We start from the raw sequence: 15,493 nt of genomic DNA, 5'->3' as shown, positions 1-15,493 counted from the left end.
CTTCATATGTAAGCTGCTGCTGTCATATGCTATAATTTTGTTTTATTGACAACTTCCATACATAATAGACAATTATATCATGCTTATAGTCCCTATCTACCACCTTCTATCTTCCCCTCCTGAATCCCCCTTTCCAACCAGTCTCATCTGTTTTTATGTCACCATTTTTTCCCTCCTATTTGCAGGTCTTGGGTAGTAGCGTCAGCAGCTGTGAGGCCATGAAACCATGGCCACTTTGTGTCTGGAAGAAGTATTGTAAGCACTCCTCCCTTTCTTTGGCTCTTCATTCTTTGTATCAGTTTTTCTTCAGTGTTCTCTGAACCTTTGTGGGTGTAACAGAGATGTCTCCTTTAGTGCTGAACACTGTTACTTGTAGCACTTTGATGAGTTTTGAATCTCTTTCCTCTATACTTTGTATTTAATATTCATGTGCAGTGAGTTAAATAAATGAAACTAGGTTTTTAAAAAAAGTTTCCAAGGAAGCTAAAGAAGACTAGGAATTCACTTAAAAAAACACAAACATTTATCTTAATTGCTTGAGAGAGGCAGATAGAATGAGCATGCTAGGGTCTTCAGCCACTGCAAACAAACTCCAGATTCATGCACCATATTGTGTGTCTGGCTTATGTGGGTCCTGAGGGCTTGAACCTGGGACCTTGGGCTTTGCAAGCAAGCACCTTAACTGCTAAGCCATCTGTGTCCAACCCGAAGGAATTTGCATTTTTCAAGTATAATACGCTTGAAAGAAAAAACAAAGCAATGGAGCCAGGTGCTCATGCCTTTAATACAAGCATTCAGGAGGGGAAGCAGAGGTTGAAGGATTGCTGTGAGTTCAAGGTTGGCTTGGGCTAGAGTGAGACCCTACATGTAAAAGAAAAAGCCAATGGAGCTGGATATGGTGAAGCATGCCTTTAATCACACCATTCAAGGCCAGCTTAGGGTTTACAAAGTGGCCTCCAGTTCAGCCTGCCTCAAAAAAAAAAAAAAAAAAAAAAAACTGAAAAAAAATTAGACAGACTCCCTCCCCCGAGGAAATGTGTCTTTTTAAAACCATAATTTAGATACACTTTGCCTGCTGGTCTTCAATATGAATGTTTTTGTTTTGAATCACAAAGTTTCACCATTAGTAGTTTAATTTTTTTCTCAATTTGTTACTTGTTAAGGAATTTACTTTTATTTTAGATGTCTTCATTATGAAGACATACCTTACTTAAATGAAAACTTTAGACTATAAACAAATTCATAAATGTATTTCTTAGTTTGGACCTAATTTCTAATGCAGGACAATAGAATTATGAGCCGAATATAGCAGCATTCATATACTTTGGTGACCCTAGGGTGTTTGAAAAAGATGAAATTCACCAAAGTCTAGTCAAGGGTAAATAGTGATAACCTTCTTGAAGTATGTATAACAACATAGAGCACCTTTTAAATTTTGGTGAGTTATACACAGAACACTACATTAAAACCCAAATTTTCCTGAATACCTTGGTGAACCTTGAAGTATTGCGTAATTTGCTAGGCTTGATGTTTAAATCATTTGAGAGTGTCCACTTAGAATTGAATTAATATACTAGTCTCACATAATTTTAAACATTAAAATAGGAAATAGTTGTAATTGGTACAATAAAAAGAGACAGTACACATATACTGCAATCTTAGGAGTTCTCATAGAAACTAAAGATTGCAGCTTTTTATCCCAAAATAATATTTGGCTTTTTAAAATATAAATACATTTTTTCCTAATATTTTTATTTATTTGAGAGACAAAGAAGCAGATGGAGAGTATATGTGTGCCAGCCTTCTGCCACTTCATGCCAGGCATATGTGCCACTTTGTGCATCTGGCTTTACCTGGGTACTGGGGAATTGAACTAGGGAAGTACCTTTTTACCACTGAGCCATCTCCAACCTAGGATTAATTTTTTGCTTCCTTGTAGCACAACTGAGTTTGGTTTACTTAAGTCCAAATAAAATAAGAAAAGGTGTGATGGTTTATATTGGTTGTCAATTTGAGAGGATTTAGAGTCACCTGTGAGGGATAATGCTTTGGATATGTGTGAGGGATTATCTTGGTTGCATTAATTGAATTGAGGTGGGAAGACCCAACTTAACTGGGTGCATCTATTCAGTAGGCTGGGGTCTTGGACTGTATGAAAAGGAGAGAGCTGGCTGAGCACCAGCATTCATTGCTCTCTGCTTTCCTTATGATGGGCTGACTTTGAACAGGTTTTCCAGCTCCTGCAGGCATGCTGTCCCCACAGTGATTTGGACCTTTAAGCTTCTAATCACACATGTGCTGTGTATGGTCTTGTGTACACACACACACAGTGTAGCACCCCAGTGGTAGGTTTAGGACAGATCAGAAAATAACGTTGGAAGTACATAGAATTTTCCGAAAACTTTCCTTCTTTATTTGTGTGTTTGAATGCATGTTTGTGTGGCAAGCACTTGACCAGTTAAGCTATCTCTTCAACCCTTCTAACCTTGTTTTTATCCCAAAGACTTATTAGAGGCTTCATTTTACTTAAGGTTCTTTTTCAAGTGCTTTGATAGGGATTACTTTTTGCTAGGGAGTAATTGTAGCTTTTAAATTATTATAACTCAGGTTTTTTTTTTAAATGAACTTTTTTTGGGCATTTTTATTTATTTATTTATTTATTTTTAATTTTTAATTTATTTATTTGAGAGCGACAGACACAGAGAGAAAAAGAGGGAGAGAGAGAGAATGGGCGCGCGAGGGCTTCCAGCCTCTGCAAACGAACTCCAGACGCGTGCGCCCCCTTGTGCATCTGGCTAACGTGGGACCTGGGGAACCGAGCCTCGATCCGGGGTCATTAGGCTTCACAGGCAAGCGCTTAACCACTAAGCCATCTCTCCAGCCCTAACTCAGGTTTTATAATGAAAGAAGAGAGCATGTAAGTTGGAGTCAGAATAAAAGGTGTTGGGGTGAATCCATTATGGGTCTTGGTAGAGTCAGAGTTTTGGGAGTGTATTATCATAACCAGCTCATCAAGCACTGTAAAATTAGCTAGGCGTGGTGGCACATACCTTTAGTCCCAGCACTCGGAGGCAGAGGTAGGAGGATTGCTGTCAGTTCGAGGCTACCCTGAGACTACATAATGAATTCCAGGTCAGCCTGGGCTAGAGTGAAATCCTACCTTGAAAAACCAAAAAAGGGAGAGAGAGAGAACTGTAAAATTACAATTAACTAAAGTTTGAAGGTAAGCAATACAGGAGATTTCATTTTTCTATAAAATTTTATCAACTGAAATAAGAGTCAAAATTTGGTTCTTATATTTGTCTCCCCTCTATACATAAAGGTATCCTTCCCATCTCTCCTAATTTATCCAGTATAATTACTGAAATCTTGATTGGGCAACATTCAGTATATGCATTGTCTCTGCAGATGCTGTTGTTTTAAATTGGCTTCCAACATACAGAGGACTAATTCCCAAATCCCTGTTTATGTGTCATAATGTCCTGTTCATGTCTCCTCACCATGTAATACGTCTTCTGTCAGTCTCACATTTTAAAGAGCTTTTGAGCCACTGTGATAGCTAACACCTGTAATCTTACCAGTCAAGAGGTTCAGGTAGGAGGTTAGATGTTTTGTTTCAGATCAGCATGGGCCATATAGTCAAACCCTGTATCATGCATGCACATACAAATATATCTCTGCAGGAACACTTTAAATATAATTTCTACATGTGCAAGCAGAGAGAGAAGAAAGAGAATGGGTTCAGTGGGGCTTCCAGCCTCAGCCAACAAATTCCAGTTGCATGTTCCACTTTGTGCATTTGGCTTATCTTAAATCCATGACCAGGCATAGTGGCACTTAGGAGGCAGATTGCCTGAATTGAAGGCCAGCCTGAGACTACATAGTAAATTCCAGGTCAGCCTGGGCTTGAGTAAAACTCTTAATTTGAAACTACCTCACCCTCTAAAAAAGTATGTTTGTATGTAGAAGGATTTTTAAATTATATCATAGTGGAATTTGGGGACTGGGAGATAGATGGTGCATTGGTTAAAGGCGCTTGCTTGCAAACCCTGGCTGCTCAGATTCTATTCCCCAGTACCTACATGAAACCAGATGCACAAGGTGGCATATGCTTCTGGACTTTGTTTATCTTGCCAAGAGTCCTTTGTGCATCCATACTTACTTTCTGTCTTCATCTGTGTGTGTGTCTCTCTCTCTTGCTAAACACACACACACACACACACACACACACACACACACACAGAGATATATATTAGTTTTTCAATGCAGGGTCTCTCTAGCCCAGGCTGACCTGGAATTCACTATGGAATCCCAAGGTGACCTCGAACTCATAGAAATTCTCCTACCTCTGCCTCCAAGTGCTGGGATTAAAGTTGTGCACCACCATGCCCGGCTTCAAAATATTTTTTTAAATAAGCTCCCTTCATAATTCTAAAATTAGCACTTTTATTTATCTTAGTTTTCTAGATGCTATGTTATTCTCTTGTTTTGATTTATCTGATTGCTTTGTAGGAATGAGGGAAGGCGATGCTGTAAAAACCCCTTCTACATTCAGTGCCTGGAGATGTTTTTGTGCCACCTATCTACTTGATGGTTAGTTTGGTTGTGTAGCTCTAGGTTGAAAATCATTGCAAGTCTTTTTTTTTTTTTTTTTTTTTTTGGTGGTGGTGTTTTATATTTATTTGTGCAAGAGTGAATGATTGAGCATGGGTACACAAGAGCTTCCTGCACCTACAAATGAACCCTAGACACATGCAAAAGTCAGTGTGTCCAACTTTATGTGAGTACTGGGAATTAAACCCAGGGGATCAGACTTTGCAAACAAGCACCTTTAGCCATCAAGCCATCTCTATAGCCTGAAGCTAACATTTTTTAACTGCCTCCTGTATGAGAACTTTACAAAGTGCATGCTCAATCACAGTTCCTCAAAGCACCAGCAGGTAGGCAGCACTATTGAGACCTGTAGTGTGGTGGGATAGTGTGGTCATTTGGTTCAGGTGTCCCCCATAAACTTAGGTGTTCTGAATGTAGCTAATGGATATTTGGGAATTAATGCCTCCTGGAGGGAGTGTATTATTGGGGGCGGGCTTATGGGTGTTTCCCCATGCCAGTGTTTGGCACACTTTCCTAGTACTATTGTCCACCTTTTGTTGGCCAGGGGTTGATGTCCACCCTCTGCTCATACCATCATTATCCACTGCCATCGTGGAGCTTCCCCTTGAGCCTGTAAGCCAAAATAAATCTCTTTTTTCCCAGAAGCTGTTCTTGGTTGGGTGATTCCTACCAGCAGTGTGAACCAGACTACAACAGATCGGAACAGGCTATCAGGTCTAGTGAGTCTGGTTTAGTCCTAGCTTAGCCACTCATTTGATGTCAAAGGTAATATACAACCTCTTTGTACGGCATTCTCTCCACTGTACCTAGTTTCTAAGACTACTAAGAAGACTTAAGGACACACAATGTGAGATACTTGGCACACTCTGAGTAAGACACAACTATGTCTATACTTATTCAGAGAAGGAAACTGAGGCATTAAAAAAATGTAAGCCAAGGCCATACAACTCCTTGATTTGGAAAAAAAATATCATACTGTGTCACCTTTTCATTGATACACTTGTCCCTCACTGTGTTTCTAGTAGTAAGGTTTCTCAAATAAGCCATGTAAAAGGACAGGGCAGGCCAGAAGCAAGAGGAAAATTGTGCATGCTTTCTACTCTTCAGCACTTTTCTTCATCTTTCAGCAAAATAGAATTTCCTCAGATTCTTTTATTTTTTTTATTTTTAATTTTTATTAGCATTTTCCATGATTATAAAAAATATCCCATGCTAATTCCCCCCCCACACTTTCCCCTTTGAAATTCCATTCTCCATCATATTCATTGTAAGTTTTAAAGGCATCTTTCCATTACTCTTTAATGACATTTTCGTAAGTCTGAAGGCTTAGGACATCAGAAATATTGTAGGTTCTTTTTGAGCTCAAGATACAGCTGGATTCAAGGTACCATGCTGTGTCTTGATACAGGTCTGTCTCTTTGTGTTTGGAAGCTGGTAGTCATTCATTGATGGCTATGTGGTATGGGTATTTTATCTCTAGATGTTGTGGATATTGCTGTAGAGATGGCTCCTCTGCTTTTCCTTCCCAGGAGTCCATGCCTAATGATGAAGCTTCTGCATTGTGCAAGTGAACTATTCATGGCAATCAAACTGATGTAGGATTTTGTATTTATTTACTTATTTAGAGAGAGAATGAGCATGCTAGGGCCTCTAGCCACTGCAAGCAAACTCTAGATGCATGTACCACTTTGTGCATCTGGCTTACATGTGTACTAGAGAATTGAACCTGGGTCCTTCAGCTTTTCAGGCAAGCGCCTTAACCACTAGGCCATCTCTCCAGCCCTTTAAAAACTTTTTAAATGGATTTTTTTGAGGTGGTGGAGGGAGGGGAGGAATTAGTGCATACTGCCACTGCAAATAAATTCCAGACACATGCAACACTTTGTATCTAGCTTTATGTGGATATTGGAGAATCAGACTCAGGCTGTCAGGCTTTGCAAGCATGTGCATTTAACTACTGAGCCCTGTTTTGTTTTTAAGAAGTACTTTATTTTATTCTTATTTTTCATCATGAGTCAATGGAAATGGCCAGGACATGCTGTTTACTTCATAATGCTGATACATACATTTTCACATGCTCAGTCTTTGGACCAAATTGCAAGTTGCTCTAGGTCTTTTTGCTTTTGGTGTATTTTTTATTTTATTTACTTTTTTTCTGAGTGCATAATACAGGAAAATGCTCTCCAGATACTTGCATACTAATTTGATTGGTCATTTTGAAGTAGTACATAACTGTGGGAAATATTTCATAGTACCAATAAAAAATAATCTGTATACAGAATGCCATAAAATAATAGCAATGTTACTAGCCAATAATACAAATACTGTTAAAGGCACTTTGGATCTTAACCTTTAATTTCAGTATTCCAGGGTGAAATCTGTTTGCTAAGTACATACACTGTGGCTATGCCAGCTCAGTTTATATCTCAGTTACAAAATTTTAAAGGTTTAAATCATTTACATATGTATATATGATTCTCCTTAAATTAAAACTAAACTAATTGTTTCTCTTGCCACAGTAGTTGGTTTCTGGGTCAGCAAAGAAAAGCACTTTATCTTAGTCTTCCATTGTGTTAGAGAAGACTGCATCCAAGAAAAATTCTAGATCAGATTTCAACAGTATATTTTTCTGTATAGCCAGGGGTGATTATGAACTAAATTTTAATGCTTAATATCTCTAAGCGAACTATCTGCATTTTTTAATTTTTTGACTAATCTCTCCTTTTTAAAAATTCATATTAATGCATTTATACATGCTATTTCTTTTTTAATATTTATGTGATTTTTTTTTTTATTTGTGGGGGTTGAGGTATAGGGTCTTGTCCAGTCTGGTATGGAACTCAAAGGGATCCTCCTGCCTCATCCTCCCCAGTGTTGGGATTAAAGGCATGCACCACCATGACTGGCTCAAATTATGTCATGTTTTGATTTTGCAATTCTGGCTCTCCCTGTCTCATTTCTGGGAAGTTTTGCAGTCCTTAGCTAAGGTATTTCATATTGTAATTCCCTTACCCTTACCTGGGAGGAGTTTCTACCAGAACTCATCTGGCCATGTCTGAAGACATGCTTAGTTGTTACACATAGGTTTGCGCTTTACTACTGGCATCACTGGACACACTGCCAAAATATAGAATTCTGTGATTCCAAATGCTGAGCTTGAGAAACTCATTTTTTGTTTTGTTTAAATTGATTTTTGTAGCTTTACTCTACTTCTTCACTCTTTTCTATATTTATCCTATGGAGGCCAGTTTAAAATCCCAACCTAATTCTGTCACACCCCCCCCACACACACTTTTTTCAGTAGGTTCTTGTTCCAGCACTGATCTCTGCAGTGACCTTTTCCTCTTGTGTAATGCCCACGTGGCTCTTATTAAATGAATTTTGTCAGTCATGAAGCAAGAATTTCTTCCACTTCTTCAAGAAACTTTAGGATTTTTTTATTTTGAGATAGGCTGATCTCAAATACCTGGCTTCCTTCTGACTTATCCTTCCTAGTGTTTGGGACCACAGTGCCACTACCACCTAGCCACTACTTCCTACTCCTCGGGACTTTTTAACTGCTGTTGATTTTGTTGTAAGAGGAAAAGGGTGCTGGGACTATTAGGCTCTGGCAAATTGCCAGGGATAAGGAATGAACAAATTCATGCTGATGACAACTTGGGCTTGCTGTCATTTGGATTGTATAGGAAATGTAAACAACAATGGTGGTGAAGGATTGATGGTTTTTTTTTTTTCCCCTAAGCCTAAAAGCAAGTTTACTTCAGCTATCAAAGCTGTCCCTGATTGGAAACCCCAGTGCCTTGGAATTGAATTCCTTCAGCCTGACCCATGCCATTAAGTGACGAACCTTGGCTTAGTTCAGCTGCTTATGGAAGAGAGGGCTCTGCTCTGTGTTGATGTCTTAGTCGACTTACGGAAATGTCATTCGGGGCTCAAAGGCTAAACATTGAGTTAATCATAGGTTGAGTTAACCAGAACATACAATTTCTTGGACTACTTTAATTGGTGTAGGGTGGTAAGGAAGTGTAGCTAGATAGGAACTTGAATCTAGACATATTAGACACTAATGAATATTCAGCTTGCCAAGAGAAGAACCCAAGTTCGGATGAGCTGTTCAGATCAGCACTAAGAGTGTGCTAACCTTCTGAAGCTTTTCTATCTGATGAGATACTTTCATGTAGCTTTCTAAACTGAAAGTTTACATTCAGTGGCAGTATTTGTGGTGAGACTTATTGCTTTGAAGAAGATATATTGTCATTACAAGTTTCTGGGTAAGGTGATGTATAACATAGAAGGTAATTTCAAAAAAAAGGATGATCAGAAATGTAGCATCATTTGTGGGATTTATCAAAAATAATTTTTATGCTTGAAGTAATACCAAATGAGACACTTAAAGGTTATATTTATACTTGGGTGACACTTTTTTTGTATGCCACCACAAGAGAACAACAGGACACACAACAAGGTGTGAGGATACTATAGTTGTCCTTACTTAACTGGAGGTAGTTTTTGCCTGCATGGTAATATTTGGCATTAGGATATCTATGGTTGTCACAAGGGATATGGGTGGGTATGCTAGAAACATCTAGTAGGTAGAGGCCAGACATGTATCTATTGTATGTCAATACAGTAAAGGGTATCCTTCCATGAAAGAGAATGATCTGGCTGAAAACATCAGTTCTCTAGTGCCAGAGTTGTTAAAAAACCAAGGTGAGGCTGGGCGTGATGGCGCACGCCTTTAATCCCAGCACTCGGGAGGCAGAGGTAGGAGGATCGCCGAGAGTTCAAGGCCACCCTGAGACTACATAGTGAATTCCAGGTCAGCCTGAGCCAGAGTGAGACCCTACCTCAAAAAACCAAAAAAAAGAAAACCAAGGTGAGGAATTGCAGAAGACCTTTTTGCACACGTATGTGCACACACATTCTCTCCCCCTTCAACCATTCAACCCTTCCCTCCTTCCTGTCTCTCTCCCCCCTTCTCTCCCTGTCACAGTTTGAATCAGATGTCCCCTATAAACTCAGTGTTTGTTCTGAATGCTTGATCACTGGTGGGGAGGGGTAGTGGTGCACTTTAATCCCAGCACTTGGGAGGCAGAGGTAGGAAGATCACTGAATTCAAGTACAAGCCTGACTACATAGTGAATTCTATGTCAGCCTGCTGCTGTTTCCCACTATTGTGGCAGAAGTAATGTGCAGACTGTACTCATGCCATGCTTTCCTGTGGCATCTTACAGCTTCCTTTTGAGACTAAGCCAAAATACTTTATTCCTATCAACTATTTTTGCTTGGGTGCTTTATCCCAGCAAGGAGAAGAAACATCCACATACATGTGGGTGCGCACACATACAGAGTCTTTTGGGCTGCATAGGTAGTCTGTTGCCCTAGTACATGCCCTGGGTTTTTTTTTTTTTTTCCCCTTTTTCAAGGTATGGTCTCACTCTAGTCCATGCTGACCTGGAATTAACTATGTACTCTAAGGGTGGCCTCAAACTCACGTTGATTCTCCTACCTGTGCCTCCCGAGTGCTGGGATTAAAGGCATGCACCACCATGCCAGGCTATACATGTTCTGGTTTTACTCTTGAGCGCCAAAAAAAAAAAAAAAAAAAAAGTAAAGGTAGTTAATAAACACAGACACCTTCAGCTTCACTAGTAATGGAATATACATTAAGGTATTGCTGTACTATAAAACTGACAGTTTTTGAAAAATAATACTCAAATGGACACCAAAGGAAATCTTAACTTCATCTTTGGGAGGAAGGTTTTGAACACAAGTATTTTTCAATTACACACACACACCGTACATTTGCCTTAGTAATCTAAAGACACATCTGTGGAAATCTGTGTGTAAATAAATGCCGATGTAGTTTATTGTATTAACTACCACAGAATGGTTTTTATTAAAATATTTATGTATTTGAGAGAGAATGAGGTAGACAGAATAGAATGGGTGTGAGGTCCTCTAGCCACTGCAAAGAAACTCCATATGCATGATCCACTACGTACATCTGGCTCATGTGGATTCTGGGGAGTTGAACTTGGTTCACTAGGTTTCACAGGCAAGTGCCTTAACTGCTAAGTCATCTCTTTAGCCCTGCCTTTTTTTTTTTTTAAAGATTTATTTATTTATTTAAGAGAGAGGGGAGAGAGAATAGGCGTGCCAGGGCCTCCAGCCACTGCAAATGAGCTCCTGATGCATGCACCAGCATATGCATCTGGCTTAAATGGGACCTGGAGAATCGAACCTGAGTCCTTAGGCTGTGAGCATGTGCTGTAGCTGCTAAGCCATCTCTCCAGCCCTAGAATTGTTTTTAATTGTAAGGAGCTAGAAGCTACAAACAATAATGCAATTAGAACACTGGTTTTAAAGACTCTTTGTCCTAAGAAAAATACCTGTACTGAATAAGGTGGAGGAAAAGGAGGATATTGCAGTAGAATATTAAATGAATAGAATAAAATATGCATTTGCAGTCAGTATACTAAAAGGTTATTTGGCAATGAGTGGGCAGTTGTGGGTAAATTTTACTTTGCAAGATTTATTTTTTTTAAAATATTTTATTTATTTATTTATTTATTTATTTATTTATTTATTTATTTATTTATTTATTTATTTGAGAGCGACAGACACAGAGAGAAAGACAGATAGAGGGAGAGAGAGAGAATGGGCGCGCCAGGGCTTCCAGCCTCTGCAAACGAACTCCAGATGCGTGCGCCCCCTTGTGCATCTGGCTAACGTGGGACCTGGGGAAGCGAGCCTTGAACCGGGGTCCTTAGGCTTCAAGGCAAGCACTTAACTGCTAAGCCATCTCTCCAGCCCGCAAGATTTTTTTTAAATGGGTGTGTACTATTGATACAACTAAAACATTTTAAAAAAGATTGTTCTTAATGTTTTTCGAGGTAGGGTCATGGCTCCTGGCCAATAAATTGTTCTAGAACCAGCTGGGAAAAGAAAAAAAAAATGAGTTTCTTTTGTTCTGGTAGTCTGGAAAATACCCTCTAAGAGAATGTGAGGGAAACATTTTATGGCAAGTTCAACAGACTGGCTTTTTTTTTTTTTTTTTGGTTTTTCAAGGTAAGCTCTCTCTGTAGCCCTGGCTGACCTGGATCAGGGTGGCCTTGAACTCAAGGCAGTTCTCCTACCTCTGCCTCCTGAGTGCTGGGATTAAAGGTGTGTGCCACCACACTTGACGAGGGAAACATTTTAGTATGAAGTCATGAGACCTATGGATGCGTAAAGAAGTCACATGGAGTTTGGCAGGAGGATATTATCTATTGGTGGTATTGATGTTTTGGCTTCCTAGAGGGGAAACTGCAAAAAGGAGAAAGTGGAAGGGAAAGAAAGGAAGGGAAAGGAAGGTGACTTGAAAAATGAATGGGGGAGTGAATTTCAGTAAGTACCTGTTGATTGATGTCAACTAACTGGGGCGGGTTCTGGGGAGATAGCATAGTCTGTACTGTGCTTGCCTTGGAAACTCTTGACTTGACTCCATGATCCCTTGTAAAAATGTTGGTTGTGGTTGGCTCACATTTGTAATCCCAGCTCTGGGTAGGTAGAGACAGGTGTATCACTGAGGGGCTCTGTTCATTGAGTTTAGCCTAGTTGGCCAGCTCCAGGCCTTTGAGCTACCTTATCTTTGATAAAGGTAGATGTTGTAGTTGCCCACAACCTCCCATGCATCTGCATGCACAAATATTTAAAAAATCTGACTAGTGTTTAAGCTGTTATCCCCAGCCTTGGAATAAGGATAAATAATAATTTGTGCACATGTACAAACTTGTATTGCTGGACAGTTTGGGTTTTTTTTTAAATTCTTTTGATTTGTGAAAAATGTCAATTTGGATGTCTGGTTTGGATGTTTGAAGTGTGATTGCAGAGCTTCAGTTATGCACTGCATTTATATGAAGTGTCTTAGATCCTGGTTTTTTAGTCTTTTGATATATTTTTCAGCTGAATTATTATTGTTATCCCATGGCAACTTTATATTTGAAGTGTTTTTTTTTTCCTTGAGAAACCACACGGTTTTCTTTATCATTATTAATTTATTTTGGGGGCGGGGCTTGAGGTAGGTTTCAACGTAGCCCAGGCTTATCTGGAATTAACTATATAGTAGTCTCAAGGTGGCCTCAAACTCATGGTGGTCCTTCTACCTCTGTCTGTGCTGGGAGTAAGGTGTGAGCCACCACACCGAGCCCATACTGTTTCCTATAGATTTACCTCTCCTGTATTGCACATGGATTCCAGTTTCTGTATCCTTGCCAGCCAGGATAGCAGGATAGCCAGCTTAGTGAGGGTGACATGGTGATTTTGATTTGTTCCTTAAGGTTAGTCACCAAACATCTTTTCAAAGTCTTCCTTTTGTCCTCTTGCAGAAATGAGTAGTAAAGTGCTTTGTCCTAGCTTTTTGAAGCTGGAAAAGGCTGTTCAATGTCAGCCATTCAGAAAGGCTAAAGCCAGTTTCAAAAGCACACAACCTGTGTTTGTCAGGGTGGTTAATTAAAACTGAGGCCGGGTGTGGTGGTGCATGCCTTTAATTCCAGCACTTGGGAGGCAGAAGTAGGAGGATCACTATGAGTTCAAGGCCACCCTGAGAATACATAGTGAATTCCAGGTCAGCCTGGGCTAGAGTGAAACCCTACCCTTACAAACCAAAACAACAAAAACAAATCTAAAGTGTGTCCTGACTAAACACTAGCCCCATGGTTGGGGAGGTGGGAAGTGGAGGTGACAAGGAAACTAGAAATGACATGCTTTTTGCACTGTGGGAATATGTATTGATGAAAACACCCTAACCAAACATTGTAGAGGCTGGAAACTTGTGAGGGTTATACAGGTGCATATTTTTGTGTCTAGATGCAACATTGTGCCACAAATGTGATACTCAACCCTGAGCTTCATGTTTTGGGGATTTTGTTTTTATTATTTATGAGGGGGGGGGTTGTCTAGGGTCTTTGAGTCTCTGTGAACTAATTCCATACACATCTACCTCCTTGGGCACATGTGCAACATTGCATGCTGGTGTTGCTGCGTCTGGCTATGTGGGACCTGGAGATTGGAACATGCATTCTTAGGCATGTGTCTTTACCTCTAAGCCATCTCTCCAGTCTGGGATTAAAAAAAAAAAAGTTGTTCCTTGAGACCCAGGATAAAAAGGTTGAATTTCAGTGTAACTTTTTATACATTCAATGAAATTAATAGTTTTTCTTTTTAAACAAATAGACTTTTTTGAAGGAAAGAAGGGGGTTGATAGATAGAGCAAATGAGAATGATTATCAGTGGGAACACCAGGACCTCCTGCCTGCTGCAAATGAATTCCCTAAGTATATGCCACACTGTGCATCTGCCTTTCTGTGGGTACTGAGAGTTGAACCCAGGCTGTCTGCTTTACAAGCACACTTCTTAACACTGAGCCATCTCTCCAGTTTTGCTTTATTATGTTGTTGTTTCTGTTATTATTTGGTTTTCACTATGTAGTCTCAGGCTGACCTGGAACTCACAGTGATCCTCCTACCTCTGCCCTCCTGAGTGCTGATATTGAAGGTGTGTGCCACCACACTGGCTACATGATAACCATCACACTATGAAAACTGACCTTAGTTTTGCTTTATTATGCCTAATATTTATTTATTGATTTATTTGAGAGAGAGAGAGAGTACGAATTTGCCAGGGCCTTGAGTCGTTGCAGATGAAGTCTAGACGTGTGCTACCTTGTGCATCTGTGGGTCCTTTGGCTTTTCAGGCAAGCACCTTCACCATTAAGCCACCCATCCAACCCTCTATTATCCATTTTTTTTTTCTAGGGAGGGTTTCACGTTAGCTCAGGCTGACCTTTAATTCACTATGATGTAGTCTTAGGGTGGCCTTGAACTCACAGATGGTCCTCCTACCTCTGCCTCCCAAGTGCTGGGATTAAAGGCGTGTGCCACCACACCTGGCTTTTATTGTACTTTATTTTTTTAAGTTTTTATTAGCATTTTCCATGATTATTAAAAAATATCCCACGGAAATTGCCCCCCCCCCACTTTCCCCTTTGAAATTCCATTCTCCATCATATTTATTGTACTTTAAATGGGACACTAAAAACAGTTTTACTTTCATTTTTGTGGTGGTGTGAGTACAAATGGTTATACGTGTGGGTACACGTGTATGTGTTCATGACATCTGGTGTCTACTCATTTAGCTAGCCAAGAAGCCCTGGAGATCTGCTGTCTTTGCGTCCTTACTATGAGGATTACAGGTGTGCACCATTCCACCCAGCATTTACATGGGAGGTCTGTGTATTTATTTGATGGGGCTTGTGAGCATATTGCACATGCGTGATGTGTGCTCAAGTCACTTTGGAGATGGCAGTTGGCCTCACTGTTCATTCTGTATTTGTGTTTATTGTGATAAAAAATTGTAAAGCTTCCTGTGAATGTTTTTTTGTTTGCTTTACTTTGTGCTTTTTGCTTTGTAGGATTCAGTGGTCCCAGTTTAAAGGCTATTTCATTTTTAAACTGGAGAAAGTGATGGATGATTTTAGAACTTCAGCACCAGAGCCACGAGGGCCTCCCAATCCTAATGTTGAATATATTCCCTTTGATGAAATGAAAGAAAGAATACTGAAGATCGTCACTGGATTTAATGGGTATGCACTTAATACTATTTTAAAGGTTGAGCTTTTAACAGAACATGGATTTTTCTTTAGGTTTTGATATGTCTGGTTGTTACGTCTATAATAACATTTGGTACTTGCTCATCTTAACATGCAAGTGTATATTTATGGTCTTTATAAAAAGTTTGTAACTGCCTTTATGAATTTCACTGATATTCAAGCCTTAAGTGAGCATGATAGTGGCAGCAGCATTTATTAGGAAATACTTTCATGTTTCTTTCTTATTGT

At 39.6% G+C, this 15,493-nt stretch overlaps 1 protein-coding gene across 2 annotated transcripts in view; it reads left to right on the top strand.

Moving 5' to 3' along the window:
• Nucleotides 1–15,493, top strand: part of Ppp4r2 (protein phosphatase 4 regulatory subunit 2) — a 53,146-nt gene that overhangs the window by 15,509 nt on the left and 22,144 nt on the right. For both annotated transcript variants that reach the window (XM_045133998.1, XM_045133997.1), the window contains one exon: nucleotides 15,068–15,238. In XM_045133998.1, coding sequence (XP_044989933.1) covers nucleotides 15,068–15,238 — 171 coding nt within the window. The remainder of the gene's footprint in view (nucleotides 1–15,067; nucleotides 15,239–15,493) is intronic.

This window comes from Jaculus jaculus, chromosome 14 (assembly GCF_020740685.1).
Source record: "Jaculus jaculus isolate mJacJac1 chromosome 14, mJacJac1.mat.Y.cur, whole genome shotgun sequence".
NCBI lineage: Eukaryota > Metazoa > Chordata > Mammalia > Rodentia > Dipodidae > Jaculus > Jaculus jaculus.
Note: the sequence above shows the minus strand (reverse complement) of the source record. Positions and strands in the feature narration are given on the sequence as shown.